The sequence below is a fragment of the Anoplopoma fimbria genome, chromosome 1 (assembly GCF_027596085.1).
Source record: "Anoplopoma fimbria isolate UVic2021 breed Golden Eagle Sablefish chromosome 1, Afim_UVic_2022, whole genome shotgun sequence".
NCBI lineage: Eukaryota > Metazoa > Chordata > Actinopteri > Perciformes > Anoplopomatidae > Anoplopoma > Anoplopoma fimbria.
The window spans coordinates 27,942,489-27,964,949 of record NC_072449.1 but is presented as its reverse complement, the minus strand read 5'-3'; the positions used below and the strand labels follow the sequence as shown (position 1 = coordinate 27,964,949).

The 22,461-nt window shown below is 40.6% G+C and overlaps 1 protein-coding gene across 1 annotated transcript; it reads right to left on the bottom strand.

Annotated features, from left to right (window-relative positions):
- Positions 1-3,478: 3,478 nt before the first annotated feature.
- gpr4 (G protein-coupled receptor 4) lies at positions 3,479-7,376 on the bottom strand. The gene is made up of 3 exons (XM_054603412.1): positions 6,940-7,376; positions 4,635-4,899; positions 3,479-4,267 (listed from the first exon to the last, which is right to left on the bottom strand). Exons 1-3 carry the CDS (start codon positions 7,066-7,068, stop codon positions 3,546-3,548), a joined length of 1,116 nt encoding a protein of 371 aa, XP_054459387.1. The 5' UTR covers positions 7,069-7,376; the 3' UTR covers positions 3,479-3,545.
- Positions 7,377-22,461: the final 15,085 nt, after the last annotated feature.

Below are 22,461 nucleotides of genomic sequence, written 5' to 3'. Positions count from 1 at the left end.
TGTATTTACAAAAACACACATGCTTATTTTTCTTTCTAGCTCCTTACTGTCTTCCCTTTATCCTCACACACACCTTCATAAACCCACTGTCGTGTTCTGTACAACAAAGGAGGACCATGAGGACGGGTGGTTTTAATGCATGGGCTAATGTATGGGGTAACAATGAGAAGGGGACACACATTGTCAAAGATAAACACACCAAAAAGTGCCCACACGTGGCGCACTCATTTTAATACATGCAAATAGATCCGCATGCACACACACACGAATGCACAGATCCCTACGGTGCGTCCGTCACGATATTCATTAGCCGTGCAGCTCTGGGAGTCTAGAACAGGACAAAGTGAAGAGTGAAGAAGGTGACTTTGCGTTGGCAGCATCCCAGACCCGCTGTCACTGCTGGTCACGTGCTGTGATCCGTTACAAGGGGGGTATCTACGGTGTAGCAGGAGTACATAGAGCCTACTATATGCAGCACTCACTGATACATGTTTCATTATGTTTAAGATCTCATAGCCGAACCAACTGCCCTTTGAATGCTCTTCCACTTTAACGCAGTCCGCTTTCAAAAGATTTTGTTAGCAGTAGTTAAAACAGATTATCTATCCTCTTTATTTGGTAAAACTCAAAGTAAGCACATCCATAGAAGTTGGTAATAATCGCTCTGTGACAGGGACGTCATGGGTCACAGTTTGGTTAATAATTTCACGTTTCTTTTTTTTCCCTTCTAAAATAAGTTTGGCTCAACTTTGATCAGGTCATAGCATTCTCAGGTCTCAGCAATAACAGCAACCGTCCAACGTAATCATAACTGAAGGAAAGTATACGGGGGGGGGGCACACACAAATAATTTCAACTTAAAAAAAACAAACAACCACAGAAAGATGCAAGGTTTTCATATGCATAATTTATTTCTCACTGACATTGTCGATGAACAAATACACATTTACAAGCCTGGTACCTCTCTCAGACTGACATGCGGATGCACGACAAAAGCAATGGTACACAGCAGCTTTTAGGGCAACGACAACGGGCTGAAAGCGTACAAAAAAAACCCTGCCTTAACATCGTTGTGCTGGGTAGAGGAGTGCTTTCATGCCAAGACAACATTAAAGAAAAAGATGTTGGTACGATCACCTATTTGCCATTCAAAACATTTCTAACCCTTCAAAAGTGACTTGTTGGCCAGTGGAACTGCAACATAGACACTAGCTGTCACTCCACATGATATCACTGTGTTGGCAAGGAGTTATTTCAGCCATAATACTCCACACAAGGAGTTTGTATGTCATTGTTGTATTTATATGAACATACAGCAGGACATTCTGTATGTAAACAGACAATTTGTTGAAATGTCATTACCACAGATTTGCAAAAACGTGAAAGATTTTGAAATGAAGAGCAAGTGAACTTGATTTTATAAGTTGAAGATGCCTTCGCCCTGATGGCTGTTACCAGTCTGGTAATGACACCTTCTTTGTGCGCAGTATTTACTCAGTTGTAGAAGTAGCCATTAAGTTTAGGGATCCAAGAGCTGCCAAATAGGAAAATGAAGATCTCTCACGACAGTGTAATGTCAAATCATGGAAAAATGCACACCACTTGAACATTTCTCAAGATTTATTTTTTCCAGGCTCTGACATCTCTCACTTGACATCAGGACTTTGAAGTCAATATATGGCAAAAATATGGCAGCTAATGCGTGTTGTTGGATCATATTTTAAGTCATATTTTACGTAATAACAATCGGCTTCATGTACAAAATGACACATACACTTTTATAAGTTTTTAGTTCACTGTAGATGGTTTTATGTGGATATCAAGTGAAGTATTTCTTAAATTTCCTCTTATGACATTACAGAGAAATGTCTCTTGATCTGTTTCCTTAATATGACAAACTGTTCGCAGCCCAGTTCACTTGAATCAAGACTGAATTTCCAAATCTTTCCTCTAGGGAGAACAAAGATCGGAAAACTTTATTGTGCAACTTGTGTGATGAGAAAAAAATTACAAAAAATGAGAAAGAGAGTGTACTGTAAATAATTTGTGAAGTTTGGGACGGTTAAAGTTAAAAGTTAAAGGAATGTAAACAGTATCAGGTTGGCCGTGGGCAGCCTTTACCAAAGCCAAAGCATGTAGTTTGGATTCAAGGAGGTTGAGAGATGGTTTTCAGGCCACACAGTCTCAGTTAAGGCTGTTTTTCTGCTCTACGGTGCTCTCAACATAATGAAGTGGCAATTACTGATACATTTGACTCTAAAACCGAGCTGAATGAAAGCATTTGTTCAGTTTTTTTTCTGTCATCTTGGAGTTCTGATAAATTTTGCTGCCCATTATAATTTGTAAAGAGAAAAAAACATTGCTCACATAACGCAAGAGACACTTCTACTCTAAGACTTCTCACTATCACAGTTTAGAAGCTGAGGTACTTCATAAGGCTTCATTATTTCCTTCAAAAAACTAATATAACAGTTAAGACATTAAAAACACTTTTATTGACCGGTAATCTACACTCTCTTTTTACCCTTCTGCTCTGCTTCCAAAATCCAAAATGGTGCATTTGTGTGATAAATCCCAATCTCTTACATCTGCCCTTTGTCCAGTTCGGTGTCCATGTTGTCTCCGACCACATACACTACTCAGCCATGCAGAATGTGGAGTGTTCAAATAATTCTACTTAAGTATTCAAGGACATCTTTCTAGCCATTGTGAATCATTCCTGACACAGTGGGTTGTTGTCCCAGTGTTTTATAAGATCCTTATTAGCCGCACCAGTCAGACGACTGTAGGGATGTCAGCTGCAGACTGAAAAAAAATCTCTCAACATCTACTGGACGGATAGGGATGACATTTGGTACAGAAATTTAAGGTCCACTGAGGCTGAATCATGAGGGCTTTGGTGATCCCCTGACTTCTACATATAGCGCCACCGGCAGGTCAACATTTCCTCTAGTCCAACACTTACTAAGTTACTTCTAAGGACTGAATCTTTATCACCCTCAGTTGCACTCTGGGATTTATGATAATACAGCATGTTAACATGCTAACATTAGCATGCCGTGCAGCCGTGCAGAGGCTAACAAACTACAGCTTGAAGTAATGAACGCTGTACCAAATTCGGAAACAAAGAAGTGGGCCTGACAAGCTGTCTGGCAGATGTGCTAAAAAGGTCGACGTACAAAGGATACTCCCTTCTGATTTACAACATGACCTGTCCTCAAGTGTCAACCTCAGGCCACATCCCCCCCCCCCTCCCCCCAAAATAGTGGCAACGATAGCCAAGTAGTTCAACCAATAACATTGTTTTCTGGTGTGTAAGCGTCTCAATCTCACAGGGGCTGCTACGGTGGCCATAGACAATTTGTCTAGTTTATCATGATCTCATACCCATTCTGGCTTGTTGATGTGCCATTTAGTGGAAGCTTTAAACCCAAACATCTACAACCTCAGGCTGTCAGGCCAGAAGACATCGGACACCGTCAGTGTTGGGAGCTTCTTTCATCCACTGAGCTAGGCAGTTTGGTCCTCTCACAGTACACTACAAGTCACTTCCTAACACCAAGGATGGTCATTTGTAGACACTCCTCCTTCAGAGCCACCAGTTCTGTTTTGTAGCTGCTTGTCTTGGCTCCATCAGCGTACACGCAAGTCTGTTTCTTTGCTGACAGCGGCGTATCCATAGTCACTGAACCGGCGTTGAGCATGTCCCCGTGCGATGGTGAGGAAGAGGAGCCCCTCTTGCAAGCTGCAGACAGTAAAGCCGAGAGGGCTCGGCCAACATCGTGCCTAGCCCCCTCGTTTACGAAACAGTACAAGATGGGGTCGGCGACGCAGTTGAGGCTGGTCAGAGCCAATGATACATGGTACGCCGCAAACAAGTTCTCCTCTGAGCCACAGTCACAAGGCTTTCTTAGAAACATGACGCTCCGCACCAGGAGGAGGATGTGGTACGGTCCAAAGCAGAGCAAAACGATCAGGATGAGACTTAGTGCCAGACGCTGAATTTTGGCCTTTTCCTGGCGCTCCGTCGAGACGTTGCAGCGCACTGCCACCAAAATCCCACGGTAGGCCACAAGCATGGCCGTCCATGGAGCAAGAAAGCCCAGAAATGTCCTGTAGAGGTTCATCCCTGCCACCCAGTCCTGCATGGGATACTTCTCAAAGCAGAAGGTGTGGTTGAAGCGATCCTGGAAGAGCTCATCATGGAAGAGGGGCGCAGAGTTGGCTACGATCTCAACTATCCACACCATGGCGCTGACCAGGACAGCTGCAGGAAGTTCAGGAGAGGAAACAAAAGGAATGAGAAATACTTGACTTTGCAGTAATTTCCATTCCTGTAGCCTGTTGGAAAGAGGCTTTACCGTATTGATGGGAAATAGGGTGCTCTTGGGGAGTCCGCAACTTTCAATTGATTGATAGACTCCATGTAGCTACCAACCTACATTTATGTTACCATTTAATTTGGCCAAACGGGCGTAAATACTATCTGCTTTGGACAAAATGTTATCCATGAGGATACAGTACATCATGACATTTCACCTCTTTGACCAAACTTAAATGAGCATAATTAGTTTTTATATGAGTTAGTTTTAGGTTGGATACAGTATCAAAAGGCCATCCTTAACCCAACATACCTGTTTTGATTCGTCGAACCTTGGCAAAGCGCAGAGGATATGCCACAGCCAGGTACCTATCCAGTGATATACAGCAGAGGAAGGCGATGCTGACGTAGATATTGGTGTAGAAGATGAAGCCGAAAAGCTTGCAGCTCTCCTGACCGTGGATCCAGTCATCGTGCTGCAGGAAGTAGTCGATCCACAGAGGAAGAGTGGTGATGTAGAGGAGGTCTGCCACTGACAGGTTGATCAGGTAGATGCCGAGCTCATTGCGTTGCCGTACCTGGAGGGAGGAATGTGATGAGGGGAAGGATGTGAAGATGATGAAGGAAAGGTTTGGGAGGCAGGAGTGAGAGATGGAAGAGAGATGACAATTTAAATATAAAGGATCGAATGGATTTAAACAGAAACAAATGGTGCAATGATAGAGGGGGAAAGGACTGCTTTGTTCAACTTCTGTGCTTTTTGTATACAAGTTAAACAGTGAAAATATAATGAGACAAACAGTGTTTGTGTTTTGCCTTTTATGCAAACGTTTGAAATGTGACAGAAAATAAAATACAAATAACACAAGTTATTTGTATCGGCAACAAATCATTTGGTTACCTAATACCCATACATGAAAGAAATGCATGACCAATTAGGTCTGAATGTAGTATTGTTTAGTGTCTCACACAGATGAACATATTCCATGCCTTTAAAAAAAAAAAAGTGGACTTGGTAATAGACTGAAAATCGGGTACATACAACTTAAGCAAGGGCTTGTAAATAACAGAGAGGGAAAGACATTTTTCAGCGGCAGCAGTTCAACTTGACAATTGTACGGCTTGCATTAAGCTTGTGTAATTTGATTTGTCAGCACATGGATTGAAATCCACCTAATAGGACACTGCTTTGTTTCACATGCAGTATTGCTATTACAATAAATAAATTTTAATATTTAGACAGAACTGCCCTGGTAAATAAACACTGCGCCAAGTATGTCAGTGTTTTGGATTCTGTTCAGGCGTTGTCATTCACAAAGCTGGTGGCTCTCAGCAACACAGTTAAACCTTCTGAGCGCTCAAGGGTGTTTGAGGAACTACACTAACAATAATACACCTGAGACAGAGCGCACCTGTGCTCCTTCGAGTCGTGCTGTGCTTGGGCCAGGGCTCAAACTGAATCAGAAAATTGGAGTCTGAAAGTTGTAGGAGTCGCCCTGATGCTGAGATGGAAGCAAAACAAAATGTTAAAATGTCCTCACTTTTACGAGCTAGTGAACTTACTTGAATGAAAAGTCAATAACAATTCTGTCCGCAGCTGCCAAAGTAAACTGACAGTCTGTGGGAAACACTGGAAATGTTTTATGCTGTATGGGAAAAAAAGCCCCAAGCGTCTGCTAAATGACTGTAATGTAATGTAATGTAATGCTCTGTTGACATGTATGGTGCAAGCAGTAACCAATGTTACTTTAAATCTGTTATTACACAGTGAAATCTTTATTTATCATTAACAGTAATAAGTTACATAACACATTATACGACTCACCTTCTTCTGTTATATCAGGAAATAAAACTTTGTTTGAATACTTGAAGATAAGCGATCACTGTTCACAATGCCATTACATCATGGCACTGCTTCTGACTTTCAGTGTGGCTTCATGTGAGTTTTGGTAACAGGTACAGGAGTTTTGACGTGCATCATGCATCGCTGGTGAGTTTTCCCCTTAGGTAAGCTAAGTATTTTGCTTTCTAATTCTTCTTTAATGTCAATGTTTTTGCATTTGGGCAAAACAAGTGAAGTATTACAACGAGCAGTGCGCAGAGCAAGAAATGCAGTATGCGGAGTGGGCATGGACGGGTCAACTAACACAGGACTTTCACCCACACAACGTTACGGAAGAAAGTCTTTTAAGGATGGTCTTTATTTATTTATGCTAGTAACATTGGTAAATTATGTTTTTACGTCATTATTTTAACATAAACTATGACATCATCTCTAACCTTAACCAAGTAGTTTTGTTGTTTAAATCTAACCAATCGTTTCACAACATCAAACAAGTGGCATTGTGCGTTTGTGCAAGCTTTATAGAACGGTCATATGAAACATATTCATGAAACACACATTGTTCCAGAGGGATTATAAATTACCAACCTAAACTGGGGAGGCCTGCCAAAATGTATTTTGTCCCACCACAATGAGCCGGGGGGGACTGAGGCACCTGTTCCTGGCGTAACTTTTAACCACGATCGACTTTCCTCAGTGTGTAAGTAGCCTACCAAAAGTAAAAGTATACTCAAAATGTGTGTGTGTGTGTGTGTGTGTGTGTGTGTCTCCTCACCTGCATGTAGGCAGCCCACAGGGCCATGCAGTTCGTGGGCAGTCCCAGAACGATGACTATGATGTATAGCGTGGGCTGGAAGAACTGGTCCACCTTACTGTCCACATCACAGAACGAGATGTTGCACATTGTCCTGTGTGGAACGCTTTGAGTGTGTTTTTGTCTGTATGTGTATGTGCAGGTGTTTGATGTGTGTTTAGCAGCTCTCAGCTCTGACTGTCCTTCTGTAGTTTCCCTTTATTCCAGCTCCAGCAGTTTGACAGTGACATGCCGACTCTGGCGTCCCGCTCGGCTACCACGCGGCTGTCCGACATGGAGCAACAGAAGAAAACAGCTGTCATTTCCGGGGCATTTCATGGTTCCCGTTTCTTAAAACACTTTCCTTCTTACCCAGGGGCCTTTGCGTGTCATAATCCTCTCTCATGCTTTAAAGCAAGCTCCGGCATCCCTCAGCACGGAGGAGAAGAGGAGAAGAAAGGAGGGAGAGAGGGGTAGAATGTGGTGAAATGAAAGCTGCCTTATCGACACTGTGCCAGGCCTCCTGCACTTTAAAAGGACCTCATCAATCTTTTAGAGATTAGAGGTCTGCCAGGTCTACTGTAATAAGGAGAAGCTGGACATCAATGTGTGTGTGTGTGTGTGTGTGTGTGTGTGTGTGTGTGTGTGTGTGTGTGTGTGTGTGTGTAGGGGTGGGGGGGTCCTGATGAAACACACAACCCTTCTGGGAAGCTCGCTCTAAAACACAGGAATGGCTTTACAGAGCTCTGGAGCTGGGAGTTCGTCCGTTTACTCCGGGCTGCTGAACATCTGCGAGAGAGAAAGAGACGGACAAAGAGTGAGAAGCTGCTAAATTACGATGTCTTTATAATTAAACGCTAAAACAACAGAAAAAAAGTTTTGTATTTGTTTCCGTGGAAAAATTGTATTTATTGCATTTATGATCACATCTTACCTTAAATGATAAATCTAATGAAACCGTGACATGAATAAGGCAAATAGGGTAGATTAAAACAGTTAAAAGGGGACTATCCTAGCAATTTATTTAATCTATAAATTGTCATAAAAAGTATTCAAAAGGGATTTCAATGTTGGATGGGCCAAATTAATTTAGTCTGCACCTTTTAATTACAGAAGTAAATACTAGTTGCCTTCCTTTGTTGGTTTCCAACTGGTAGTCTCCCTAAAACAGAATTGGCTGATCACGCTGTGGAAGGTGATTTGTGCGTCTGTTTGATAATGACACCATCTTTTTCTAAAATATTTTCAATGTTGAACTAGCTAATTATTTACCTGCGACAGTTTGTATTTTTTGTAAGCGGCACACGTGGCTAAGCTGCTCAAATCGTGTGAAAATAAAACATCCTATTATGTTGTTTTTTTTGCCGTGGATTGTGTAGAACAAGACATCTATTCACTTAGAACACTGACATTTGAATTCTATTTTAAGGGAATACCATCTTGTTTGGATGATCTGGCTGGATGTTAAGTGTGCTAGATTGACTTTAAATAAGAGAGAGAGCTAGTCTCGTCGATTCTTTGTTGTCTTTATTGTATACCTCTGTTAATTTTAATAATAATAAAAAAATAGTAGTTAGGAAAATAAATGTTTTCCCAGTCATTTAGAATGGGACAGATGTACAAGTCATTGTTTTGTTTTTTTTACACATTTTGCTTTTGGAAAGCGGAATTTAAATCAAGTTTGAGCAATGTGTAGCATGAGTTTGCTGTGACTGCCGTTAACACTTTAACTAAGCACGATGCTCCTTGTGCAGACATGTACATTCTCCAGTGCTCATACTGCTCAGGAATGCAGACATAGAAATGTTTCAGGCTCATTTCCTGTATTTATTTGCTGTGCCCTACATTTCATTCACGTACACTTTGAATGCACTGTTTTTTTGGCAAACAACTTAGACCTGCAGTTTTGAGGCGTTTGGTTTGGTTATTTGAAGTGAATGGAATCCCACTGGCAGTGAAAACAACCCCGCCCCCCCCAAAACAAACTGCCTAGAATGAACACACCCTCAACACATACAAGTCAAACCCTTTTCTTCCCATATATTGTATTCTGCCTGGCTGGAATGAGATACAGTGGAAATGAAAAGAAAGAGGCACAAAGATGAAGACTTACTTGCAACAGGTACAGTGAAGCAGAAGGAGGTAATCTTGGTGACATTTGCACAAAGACTTTTTAATATGATAACAGAATATGCTGACACGCTGTACATGCACTCAAGGTCCTGGCATAGAGTGCAAACAGTGAGACCGGGACTTATGATAAGCATTATGTAAGCCTTCATATAAACATGAGCTGAATATGCATGTACAGTAGAGAGAGAGAGAGAGCAGGATGGGAGCTCTTCTCACTTCCACCCTGAGCTCAGCTTCTGTTTTTAAATCTACAACCGCCTTGATATTTTTGAATATGGCCGATACGAGTACACATGTGCTTTCAATCAACTTGTTCTTTAGCTCCGCTAAAGAGCCTTCCTCAAGCGTTTATGTATGCTTCAGCTTCTTTTCATTCTATTGCTCCTAGATTGATAGATTTTACAATGAACCATGAAGGTTCTTAAGCCTGATGAGTCAACAGGATGTTGAGGCTTTTGCATATTTCAGATGAGTATTTATCGAAGTAAAGCATCAATTAAATTAGGAAATATAAACATATCAGCTTAGTCCTGCTAGCATCCACCAGAGGCTGTTTTCCATTATCTTTAGCCATACAAACTAGTTCAGGGAATCCGAATTCCTCTTCCTATTCCTCTTCATTGTAAAAAAAATGACAATCTGATGTAGGGTTTCTAAGGTAATCTGATGGTGAGGTTTTGCTGTGGAGCATGAATGTATATCACACATGAGATGGCAATCCTTGTGATTCCTTGTGTACAAAGCTGACAATTAGATCTTAGAACTGATCATAAGACAAGTTGGATCAGACATCTAGAATGGCTCCACCCTGCGGACATGATTTTTGCCAAGATCCATGATCAAGGGCCTTAAAAGTGACTGATTGAACTGGGCGGCTCCCACTCTGAAGCAGAGTAGCCCATTTCCAGAGAAAAAGGCAGCTACCAGTGTTCACTTCCAGGCCTGTGATAATGTGATAGTCACTGGTGTGGAACAGTGACTTTATGATATTGCTGATCCAGTGCCATAGTCTTATAGACAAAGGTGAGTAAACACACACACAAGGGCTAGCTCTCATGTTAAAGGCTGAATCACAACTGGGCAGGATGTCCAAATATAGTCCAAATATTTTAAGAAGCCATGACCTGAAGATTTTTTTTTGATAAAGTGATTCATCAGATTAAATGTGCTTGTCTTTTATTAGATCAGTTTTTAAATGAATATAACTTGTCAGTGCATGCCTCCCTTTGACAGTAAACAGTTTTTTGACTCCATTGTTGTTTTTGAAAGGCTTAAAACCAACAAATATGGATTGAAGCAGAATATTTCATTAGATAAAAACATGTGAATTTTGGATATGATTACATCTACCTTGTTTCAATAAATGTTGACTTTTTGACTTAACAGGGATTTTGCTACTTAACGTTCCAATAACTCCAGTTATTGGAATCAAACATGTCGGAAGCAATCCTAAACTGCCACCACTAGAATCTAATTCCTTAAATTGTATAATACTATCCACTAACATTTTTGTTATCTTCATTATATTCACGTTATATTCACTTCACAAGTCTCTCATTTGCTCCTCTTTGTGAGAGTGTGGAGAGGCTGAGGCCAGCACTGTGAAACACTAGAGCAGACATATTAATGGTCGTGGTCCACAGCTACAGAATGAATATAGGGGACTATTATACCCCGTTCTTTATCTGCAACTGTACAGAAATAGTGGGTTTAAATAGAATAAATAGAAATGCAAAACAAGGAAGGGAAAAACAAAAACTCAGATGGAAATAAAATAGTCTTATTCACATATAATAACTGAGTGTAGGCAACGCTGTCTAAGAGCCGTGTTTTTTTTTTTGTAAATCCCCAAGTGCTTGCACAGTTGTGAAGATTTTTTCCCGTGCCCTTGTACACTGCACAGACCTGTCTTACGTCCACACTTATAAACATATAAACGCTGTGAGACCATAGCTCTGCTCCCAATTTACACCAGAATTTATACAGAGGGAGTTGCTAGAACCAGGGCTATGCATATACTCATTGACGCTTGAGTTACTAGAAACTTCAGCTGAAGATGTCAAGCTCCGATTTCTTAAAGGAATCCTAGCTGTCCGCCCAAATGCCTTCACTGCCACCTTCACATGACGCTCGTTGCTGCGGCTTCTCCATTGGCAAGCGAGCAAATAACTGCTGAGCGGCCTACGGGTAAGATCTAGCTTGGCATGAACAACTGGTGCACGGACGGACACCGCTGGATGTCTTCATCTTCTTTCCTTCTTCACCTGTTGACTGCTCGGTAAATAATAGGGAGTAGAACTACGGTCACACAGCCCTTTTATATGTCGCATCTTCATGAATGTACATGTGCGTTGCAAAATAGCGACAGCTGTTAGAGGGCAAAGCCATTACTAGATATAACTGTACCTTTTCAATTTAATATGCCAATTTTAACCAGAGCAACTGATTTTCATAAGTTATGTAACTTATGAAAATAAGACAAAAGTCAGACACGTGTGAAGTTGCTTGGACAGAAAAACAAGATGTAGTATCTCTCCGCTTCGCCCTGCGGTCACAGTGCTCGACTAAGAAAGAGCTGAGATCACATCTGTCACCGCTGAGTGCCACAGAGCGACTTCTCTTCCTCATTAGATAAAACAGCAGGGCCACATGCCAGCGACAGAACAACTGCCAATCAACATTATCACTTCTTAAAGTCTGCTCAGTGTATGTGTGTGTGTGTGTGGCGGGCAGCGTGTGAATCTGTCGTTGTGCTCACATCAAACTACGGGTGCTTTCAGTCAGTTCAGACTACACTATGACTACTCTCTTCCTATCAGCTACAGGGGGGGGGAGGTTGGGGTGTCGTGTGTTACCCAAGGGCAAGTTGTTACCTTAGCGATATGACTAACGCAGAGTGACATGGGTTTGTTTCCCCAGCATGAAGCAAACAGCACTTGTGTTATCTTTGTCCACCCTTTTCCTCAAAAATGTGGTTTGGTCTGTCAATTACAGATGTTTATCAGCAGCACACACGCAACCCTCTGTTTGGCGATGTGGCTCATGTACAGTGTCAGACTTTGAAGATGTGAGTGATGATATGTGTGTGTGTTTGTCCTCTTGGGAGGTTCCTTTAAGCTGTCAGATCAGTAAGTAGCAGCTCCTCGGCAATTAAAAACTAAATCAGCTCCTTTCTGACAAAGATGAATCATGACGCTAAATAACCATCAAAGAGGATGTTATGATATAGACACCTGCAGAGGGTGGAGACTATACAGGCTAGTGTCCTCTCTAAGTGACACTCTGGGTCAATCAGCTGTCTCAGCGCTGCTTTAACAGTTTTGACTGTAACATAACTTTCCCCAGCAACAAGTATAATTAGGTATGCTAATTTAGATTCCTTTTTACTGAACGATAGCCGACCCATGTTAACCTCTAATCCTGTCGATCCCACTAATCATCAGGATTAGTGCACAGGCACTACCTGAGTGACTAGCCACAACAACACTGACCGTTAACACAAGAGGAGCTGAGCTGTTTGTGGCTTTTACATATTTTTTTAATAATGTGTTCATTATAACAGTCATGACTATATTTCCCTGCTTTACAGTTGGTCGGTAGATGACAGTGGACTTTCTACTTTTAAAACTGGGAGTCATTTTAAGACATTCTACCACATACTGGGGCTCACTCTTAAAATACTGACTACTGTTCTTTAAGCAACGTTTCTGCTTTCTCGCCCTCGTTTCTTTGGGTGGAAACAAGGGGACGTTTGCTGTATTTCTCTGGGGAAAAACAAAATCATTTCTGTAAGTAGAATGGTGAAGGGACATACTGTTACTGAGAGTTTGAGGCCACAGTTCACAGCTGGAAAGCGGTTCAACAGCTCTGTTAAGAATAAGGGATGTGTATGTACGTGCATGCCTGCACATACACATGTACGTACATGTGTATGTGCACACGTGCGTGTGGGTGTGCACGTTTACAAATCAACCTGTTCTGCTCTGTCCGGTGCTAAACGGCAGTGTCTGATCTGCTGCCAGAGGATGTTAGATCACGGCGGCCATGTGGACGTCATGCTGGTTGTAGGCATATGCACACACAATGTTTTTTCTCTCATATACACTATCTATACTCTACATATAGCATGCTACAGGGGTGCATTTCCTAACACACACACACACACTTCTCGCCGTCCTTCACTTACAATGTACTTATCTCCCTTTCACCTCCCCGCTACACTCCCCCCATTCTTCAGACTTTTGGCTCTCGTGGTCTTGATCCAGGTAACTTAACTAAATATTACAACTCGACTAAAGGCCTTTACACACTGGGGACAATGTTTTTTTTCACGTTTTTAATTTGTCAATATATGTTGTAGAACTGTTGTTTTTGTCTTGAGGACTTGAATATTATGCGGCAAAAAAGCAACGGCATTTTTTCCAAAACAAACCTAGATTTTTCAGAGGTTTTTGCACTGCGAATGAAGGTATCAACCAATCACGTTGTGCGTAAAGGACATATTGAAAATGTACAAGTAGGCGCGGGAGTCCGAATCAAGACCAGATCCACTCGTTACATTCTTACCTTTAACAATAAAAGCCCTGGATGTATACACTGAGTAACTATTTACCAGAGGGAACTCTCAAAAGAAAAATCTATTAAATAGCTACCAGTATCTTAGGCTAACAACATTTTAACTCAGACACACTGCCAGACGCTGCTTTGGGTCGATAGGATCCCGGTATTTGGTCGTCTGCCTGAGTTATTATTTTCCAAGCTTTTATTGAAAAAGTGTTGCCATTGTCACAAATTTTACATCGCTGTCTGTATGAATAGTTTGATACTAAATATTCACAGTTGAGCATTTCAAGCTGCTTATTCGTCTCACCCCCGGTATGGAAAGTCCTTAAGGCTAGACCAGCAAGGATTCATTTGATCTAAGATTAGTTCTACTCAGAGTTCCCAAACTAGGTTTCAAATAGTAAATCCAGATACAAAATTAAGCAGAGCTTGGTTGCTTAACTAAAAACTAATCTCCGTTAAGTAAATCCAAAATGAAACCAAAATTAAAGACTTTACTCATGTTATGCTTGTTTACCCAAATTAAAATAAATAAATATATTTGTGTGATTTCAGGACCGAGGCTATAAAACATATTTTAAAAAGCAATTCTGCAGAGAAGCTCTAATTTCTCCACTTTTGGGAAAAACTTGTTGAGAGAATTAATCGAGCAATATGGCCAAATAATACCAGATATAAAACACACAAGAGCTCAGTAAGGAAAAACATGACTGCCTCTTCCTGAATCGAACTTTCTTCAAGGAACTTCATTAATTTGCTCAATCAAAACCTCCTCAAGTATCAGTGTAAAGTTAAGACTGGATCACGGTATAAACTAGAGTGTGAAGTTCGTAAAAATAACATTTTAACTAGGTTTAGAGTAAAAGCTAAACTAATATTTTAAAGACAGGCTTCAATGTTCTTAATTTTAAGATATAAGTAAAAACAAGATTTGATCAGGTTTTGAAATTAATCCTTGTTGGTACAACCAGGAACATTAAACATAACAGTCAAATATGATTATTTTATACACCAGAGAAACATTACAGGTTAAATTTGAACTGTTAAGGTTAAAATAAAAGTTATTGAAATTTGAAAATTTGACTTGAAGTCATGTAACTGAATACAAGTCTTGTCATGAGTGAACGTTATGATGTTCAGTAACTTGTGACATGTCATCCAGACTCTTCACATAAAGTTCTTCCATTGACAGTGATGGAGAGGCAGACATCTTAACAACTCATTTAATTATTCTTAAAACATTATACAATGTTTAAAAATACTGTATGAAGGTTTTTGTTGTTTTTTGTTTATTTATTGGTTTAATTTTGTGGTATTGAATTTGTACCGGCAAAAAGATATGGCAACACAACCTCTGGACGCTTTAAAGTGAAATATTCACATTTTGTTATATGTATAAAGTAATAGATAGGTTACTGGCTGTGTTTTAAGGCTGAATGTCCCTTTAATGGTTTGGCAGAAACACTTCAGACTGTGGAGCCAGGAGGGAAGACGACACAAACAAAAGCCTGATCTGAATCTTAAAAAAAATGGAAACACCAGGGTCAGTAATGAAGTCTTTTAGGAAGTTAGGAGGAAATAAAAGAACACTGTGTTTGTGTGTGTGTGTCCTCACTCCTTTGTGGGGTTGTCGATGGTTGACAGTTAATTCCAGTTCCAACTAAGGTCTAAAGCTGCATAGCAACAGTTATGCGTCTTAAAATAAAAATGAATTAGTGTGGATGTAGCATAACTGTCTACGTTTTGGCCTTTGTATACCTTATATACCAAATAAGAGCTACACATTTTAAATTAGCTGGAATTATCTTTTAGTTTTAGGGCTTAAAGTCAAAATTTAGGGTAAGGTCAAGCTAAGAGTTAGGAGAACACAAAATGATTAAAGAGGGTCCTCAAAAGTTTTTGCACTACCGACCTGTGTGAGCACGTCTTTGTTTTCTGCCAGTAAACCGCTTGGCTATTTGCCAAACATTCCTGTTGACCGTCAAACAGTGGGAGCAGGAAGACAGTAATGCTACACTATGAAATATGTCGACACACCTCTAAGAACTTGGTCACTCCCAGGACACACATATACACACACACACACACACACACACACACACACACACACACACACACACACACACACACACACAGTCCAATATTTGGGCCAAGTACTTGTACAGTAGGCACTATAGTCACAGGGCTGTTTAAAGGGATGTTACACTCATTAAAAGGCAATGATCTGCCACTATTAATGACCCTGAACAGTGACGTTCAGCAGATCTGTGATATTTAAAAAGCCTTGTGGCCTTGTGACCAACCCTCATTAACAGCGTCAGCGAACTCTGAGGGTCAACCCCCCACCCCACCTCCCCAGGGCGTAATCACGCCTCCACTTGATTTTCTTTGGCACAAGCCACAGTGGAAACATTTCCTTTACTGCATCTTTGTGTTTGGGCTTGTTTAGATCCATGCTGTGTTGGTTCTAAATGAGCCAAACACAAGTCACACTGGGTCACAGGGGAGCTTTGGTAACCCGTTAGGTGTCAGGTTAAGAGTTTTGGCACCAAAAAGACAAAAACGGACGAGTTGTACAAGTCTGTCTAGTTGTGAACAGCGGTGATAAAACTCTTCCCTTTCAAGTCTCTGTCGCCCTTTTCAAAGTCCCTCTTCCCGTCTCTGAGAAACAATAAGGACAAGACCGTGAGTCACTAGACAGAAGGGGTCACTATGGAGATCTGACGACCATCTCTGGGTCAGCCAACCCGTGTTCCTCACCTCAGCCTCCCAACATTTACATCGCTTTTTGATACTTTTGATCATCAGGGGTCTTGTAGCGTGTCCTGAGTTTATTAAAGCCCTTTTTTTCCATACAAATGTGCTGGCTCGGCTTTACCTGGTTGGACTTCAGCCCGCTTGAAGGTGTGTGTTACCATGGCTAATAGTCAAAGGGGCGGTTATAAAACGGTGGATGTATACATTTCATTTCCTATATTCTTCACAGTAAAAGGCCCCTGTTATTTTGTTCCTGTTTGACTTGTTTTTATTGAAGCATAGCCACTAACAAAGCTCGTCTAATTCGGTGATAATACACATTTAATTTCCTATAAATTATTCACAATAACCTTTACTATCTTTTTTATTTATTTACAAGCTGTTATTATGAAGCAACAAAATCAGGAAATGTTGGGTTTTCATCAGCAGCTACTTGACAGCTGAAAGCAAAACATTTAAATGTAAAGATATGTGAAAGTACAAACAGAAACGCAGGAGTAAAAACTAAACTTCAAAACCACAGAGATTCAGTTAGAATCTACAAAAGTACTGAGGGATGAATGTAAAACTGGTAATGGAAACAAAGAATGGTTTAAATCTGAGCATCCAAAAATGTCAATGCCATTCCCTCTAAGTTCAACATCATCCTGTTTCCCTTCAGAGGACACTGAGGGCTCAGCCTCACATGACAGCAAGACACTTGTTGACTGTCACCCCGCTGCGACCTGCTCTCTCTCAACATTACTATATAGCAGCCTGTTAATGATGTGTCTGTCCACTGTGGGACGGCTCTGGGGATTTCAAGCAAACCAGATGACGTCAAACTTTCTCTATGAGCCTTGGCAATTAGCCACATCAGAACGCTTGCCGCATTTCCTCGCTAGTGTTATTTATCAAGAACACCAATCAGTCCCAGCTCATCCTCTGTGATTCTGATTGGTTTACTCAATTCAGACAACCCCAAATGCTTTTGTATGACTTTGTCCTGAATGAGGATGGGTCCTTTTGGACCTTTCTTACATTCTTCTCTCCGTGGCCTTGATTTTCACTGCAATATACAAGCCCTGCACCTCTATAGAAACAGTACAATCATTGCTAGAAGTCGACAGAACTCAAAAATGTCTTTTGTGCTGTTTAACACGACCACAAAGCCATAAACCATTAAAAAAGTAAAAAACGAAAGTTGAATTTCTTTGATAATTACTTTTACAAAAAATGGCAAACAATGGAATCTATAAATATAATTTGTTTCCAAGTTTCCACAAGTGCTGTCAATGTTGGGCAAAACATGGATGTTCCACGCTATATATATACATATATATATTAAGCTAGCGTTCAGCAGCCTACAGTTCAGTGGGATTTTCACCCCCCCATACAGACCTGCCTGTAGTGGCAACTGCCCCAGTGCCTAGCTGCATTAAGAAATAAACAAATGCCGCCCATTTTCTTTGTTAAAATACTGAAAGTCTCCACCAGTCCTGGTTGCTATATGGGTTTTCCTTTGTATATTGATCCTCATCACTTTTACAGTTCAGTCCCCAATGTACGCATAAGCAAACTGAATGTTAATCTGAGTGAGTGGGAAAAATCTGCAGTTGCTGTTTGTTTTGCGCATGAAAATAATTCAAACATACTTCACACAGTTGAATGAATGTCTAGTCTGTTATTAAAAATGTTCATTTAGTGATGGTTGTTAATTCTCAGAGAGGGGAACGATTTCACCAACTCCCTTAAGACTCAAACTGGCAAACATCTGGTGACAAGCACGCTTCCCTTGGGATCAAGCTGCTGAGAAAGATAAAAGAATCAGTTCTGATCGAGGAATAGTTGAAGGTCCTGGGAGACTGTAATGAAAGTAGTAGAAGGTTCTGTAAAGGAACAAAGACCCCAGGGTGAGGGCCGCCCCAAAGGATCAATATTTCCATGCTACCCAGAACCCAAGGTCATAATGATGTTAGAAAATGATGGCAGTGGTGACTTAAATCAAAAAAACCAAAGCAATTACCACCAAACAGGTCTATGTTTTCACACAAAACAGACATAAAGCAGTTTCAAAGGGACGCTTCTCCATTATGGGCAAACATATATTAGTAATTCAAGACCTGGAGCTGCAGTTTGCCATCTTCATCTGGCTGTGTTTCGCTAATTATCTATTTTTATGTGACCTTGGGTACATATTTCACATCTGGGTCACAACTTGCCTCCAGAACAGACATTTCTTTTCCATAAAATTGGCATATTTAATGCTGAGAGCGTCAATAAATACAGTCTGGTCCACTCTCACCCTCGTCTATCATGCTCAGTCCATGATATCATCAAGGGAACAACTAAAAGAAAAGCGCAGAAGTCTAACATTTTAAAACTAATCATATCTGCTTAAATGCTTGCTGCCCTGTGTGTGTGTGTGTGTGTGTGTGTGAATGGGTGGAAAATTGTCATTGGCTCTGGATACAAGCTTTCTATAAATGCAGCCATTTACTAATAAAGTTTTGAGCTTTTTGTCACCAGTGCAGTACTGTATGCAAGTACATTATGGTTCCCTTTTGTGCAAGTACATTTTTGTACCTTCGCCATTTTTACCATAAGGTAAAGCACATATATGTGCACTGACCAAAATGTACCTATAAGCAGATTTATATTCATTTAGCAATATTGAAAAAATCTATTCTTTTTTGCATCTTCCAATTTGAAATAGCAAATAACTTCCACTTATTGTTAGCACAAACTCTCGATCTATGCCTGAACAAACTGAAACCTGAAAAAAACCTGATCCGTCACTGGCTTCCCTCTCACATACAGTCTCAACTGAGTATACATGATTAGAAGGGAACCATCTTATCTCTGCTATGCTGCAGCTGTGTAAAAAATGTATTCTACTGTACAAAAACTGCATTCTCCTTTTTCTGCTTAAATCAAAAGGCACATGTTCACCCTCCACATCTCTAGTTTATCTGCCTGTAAAACCAGAGCGATCAGTTCTGACAATCTTGTCGTGGAATTGAGCCGTTTGACCAGAAAAGATTCTCAAAGAAGAAAACTGGTTTTGTGCAGAGGCTGCAGAACCGCCAGAATGGCACATTGGTGATATTAAATTAAGCTTTTTGTATAGCATTGAATAGAGTGTATTTTGCTACATTATTGTGGATCAAAATCACTTGAGCGTCTGAAGTAACTCCCTGTCTACACTGGAGGCTTTTTCAGCCGTGACAAAGCAGCTTCAAATGTAGTTCTGCTCTACTTTTGCTCTACACACGTGTGACTGCAGCTGAACAAATGTAAAATGTAAAACGAGTGCTGTTGTGTTGTTTTGGCTTCGCAGGCCGCCGAGACAAGGAGTTGGCCCCGTTCCATATCTGTAATAATATTTGCTAAAAAATTTTTGCTCAAGTAAATAACCTTAATAAATTAAAGAATGATTGATGCTTACATCTTCTCTTGCTTACACTGTTACATATGCTTTCTCTATGTCTTCCTTTCTCGAGCGCCTTTTTACACGATGTTCCCTTCCTTAAGTAAAAATTGTGTAAAAACAAGCACCACGTTCATGGTTTTAAAAAAGCAGCAAAAATAAAAACAGATTTTCATAGCAACAGCAGTTTTTTTATGTACTACTTTAACAAAATGATTGCCTACAACGTTGCTTACAATGTTGAGTCAACCAGTATTCATGCGGTATTACCCTTGTTATGTAGACTTGGTTTACATCTGCAGCCACAATGAGAGAAATTGGTCCTACTGTAAATGTCTGACCCTGTATATAGCTTTCGAAGCTCTAAATCAGTTGTTCGTTTCTCATGGTACTCTCTAGGACTACTTTTGTAAATTATTGACATTAATAAAGATTTCTCCACAACAGTCAACAACTGTCAACCCCCAAACTCACTTAACCCATTGTTCAGCCCACTATTCTTGTATCAGGAATTGAGTTTGGGAAATAGAAAAATGTCTTCTTTAGAAACATCTTACACTGGCCTTTAAAGTTGCAGTCAAACTAACATCAAATCAGAAAACTATCAAAAAGGTAAAAAAAAACTTCTGTGTATCTCTCCGTGATGGAAAAATAAAACTACCATACGTTGTGCGTCATCTTGGAAACAAGGCGCAAACTCTTCCACATCAAACAGGTCCTTCATCAGGTAGATCTGTTCCATAACAATGGTTGTATATTCAACCATTACTTCTACACAGTCAGTTTCATAATGGACCCCCCTGATAGCCCCACACTTGTTTTGTCATGAGATCTGTGCAGCAACTACAGAGCAGAAAACCAACAGTAATTGTTTTGTTTTTGTATTTTGCTGTGGTATCCAACTGGGTATTGATTCTTTTACTGGTCTTGGCATTAGGAGTGCAAATCTCTGTGCACATCACAATTTGATTCGATTACAATTCATAGGGCTACATTGCAACTATAAAACAATTATCGATTCATCTTGATGCATTAAGAAACATTACAATGATAAAGTGCGCAGTTACGGTGTCACAATATTCTGTGGCAACGGATGTCACACATAGCGTGCTACTTCTATCCTACCCGCTTTCCTCAGTAATTCCATGACTTTAGCTTTTGTTTGGTTGTCACTGTGTCTGTAAAAACGTTGAGATAAATGTTGTTTCTCGTTTCCAAAGTGTCCAACATATCGCTAAAGCTCTGATTCTCAAAGACTGAGTAGGGGCGCAAATCCTTTAAAAAAAAGTTGCATCTACTTTGTGTTTCACTTTAAACTAGGGAGTGCTGGTTGGATTTAATCCATATTCGTCTGCTTAAGCTCAACCGGCCTCACCAAAGTGCCGCTAGTATCTAGCCTAGTTTAAAACGTAAACAAGACGCACGTGTTTTACATCTGTTGCGTTCAGGGCAGTGGTAGTAACGGACAGCTCTTTGTCACAGAATTGTTCTAGGGATCATACCGTTAAGAATGGAGTTTTAAATTTCAGTTTTCTGCATCTAGTCATAATCGTTCAAGAGAGAACCGTGATGCATCTAAGAATATATATATTTTTGCCGAACACTTGTACTGACTTCAAAATGTATAATAACGTGACATTCTTAGCTAATACCATACACTTAATTGCCAGTTTACCAGGTCCTCCCAGGTTTACCTAATGCAGTCTAATACAACAGTCCTCCATAAATCCTACTGTCATTAATGTTCTAATGTTCCAATTTTTGTTGAAACTGTTTCAGAGAGATGTTTATTCAACTTCATGGTCATTACGGAGAGTGCCGTTTGTGGTGTTGTGAACTGTTTTGTTTTATACAGAGAGGTGTTTCTAATATTTTGTCACGCTGCAAGATTTCAATCACCTTCTCCTTTGGCTAAAACTGCAAAAATGAGTCGGTCGCACCCACCTCACTGACGTCTCAGGTTTTTATTTGTGTCAAGTTTCAGGAAATTGGAGACGGTCTAATGTGAAACGGTCACGGTTGCCAACAGCGTCAGAGACGACAGTTGGGCTGCGTCTCCTGTCCTCATGGCTCCGAGTTTGAGCCGGGCGTCCCAGAGGGCCCCGGCTGTCATAATGACATGTAAACAGGAGGGAGGGTGGCTCTGTGTCATCTCCCATAAGTGTGGTGGGAAAAGCCCCGGCATCGCCCTATCGAACCCCGCAACAATAAACACAGCAGTAGGAGAAGGGAGGAAACAAGCAGAGGAGAGGAGGTTTTGTTGGGAGAACGTTGACTTATCATCTCCATGACAGAAAGTGCAGACACAGTGACTGGGTCAGGCTGAACTTGGCATTCACGCTGTGTGTTTGTGTGTTTGTACTGTGTGCTCTTGTACCTCTATCTTTCAAGCGCAATTTGAATTTAAGACCTTCAGAGAGTATTTTGTATAGTAGGAACTAATGTCATAGGTTGAGTTACACCTCAGTTAGCTGAGCAACTGTTCGTTGATGCAAACAGTAGCCTCCAGATGGCTGATGCTTGTTGTTTGTATATTTTTTTTCCTCCTGCGGGGCTCGTGGGAGTCTGCTCTGCTTTAATAGTTCTTACTGTCATCCCCCCGAGCACTATTACTGCAAAAAAAAGAAAAGAATGCACCAATA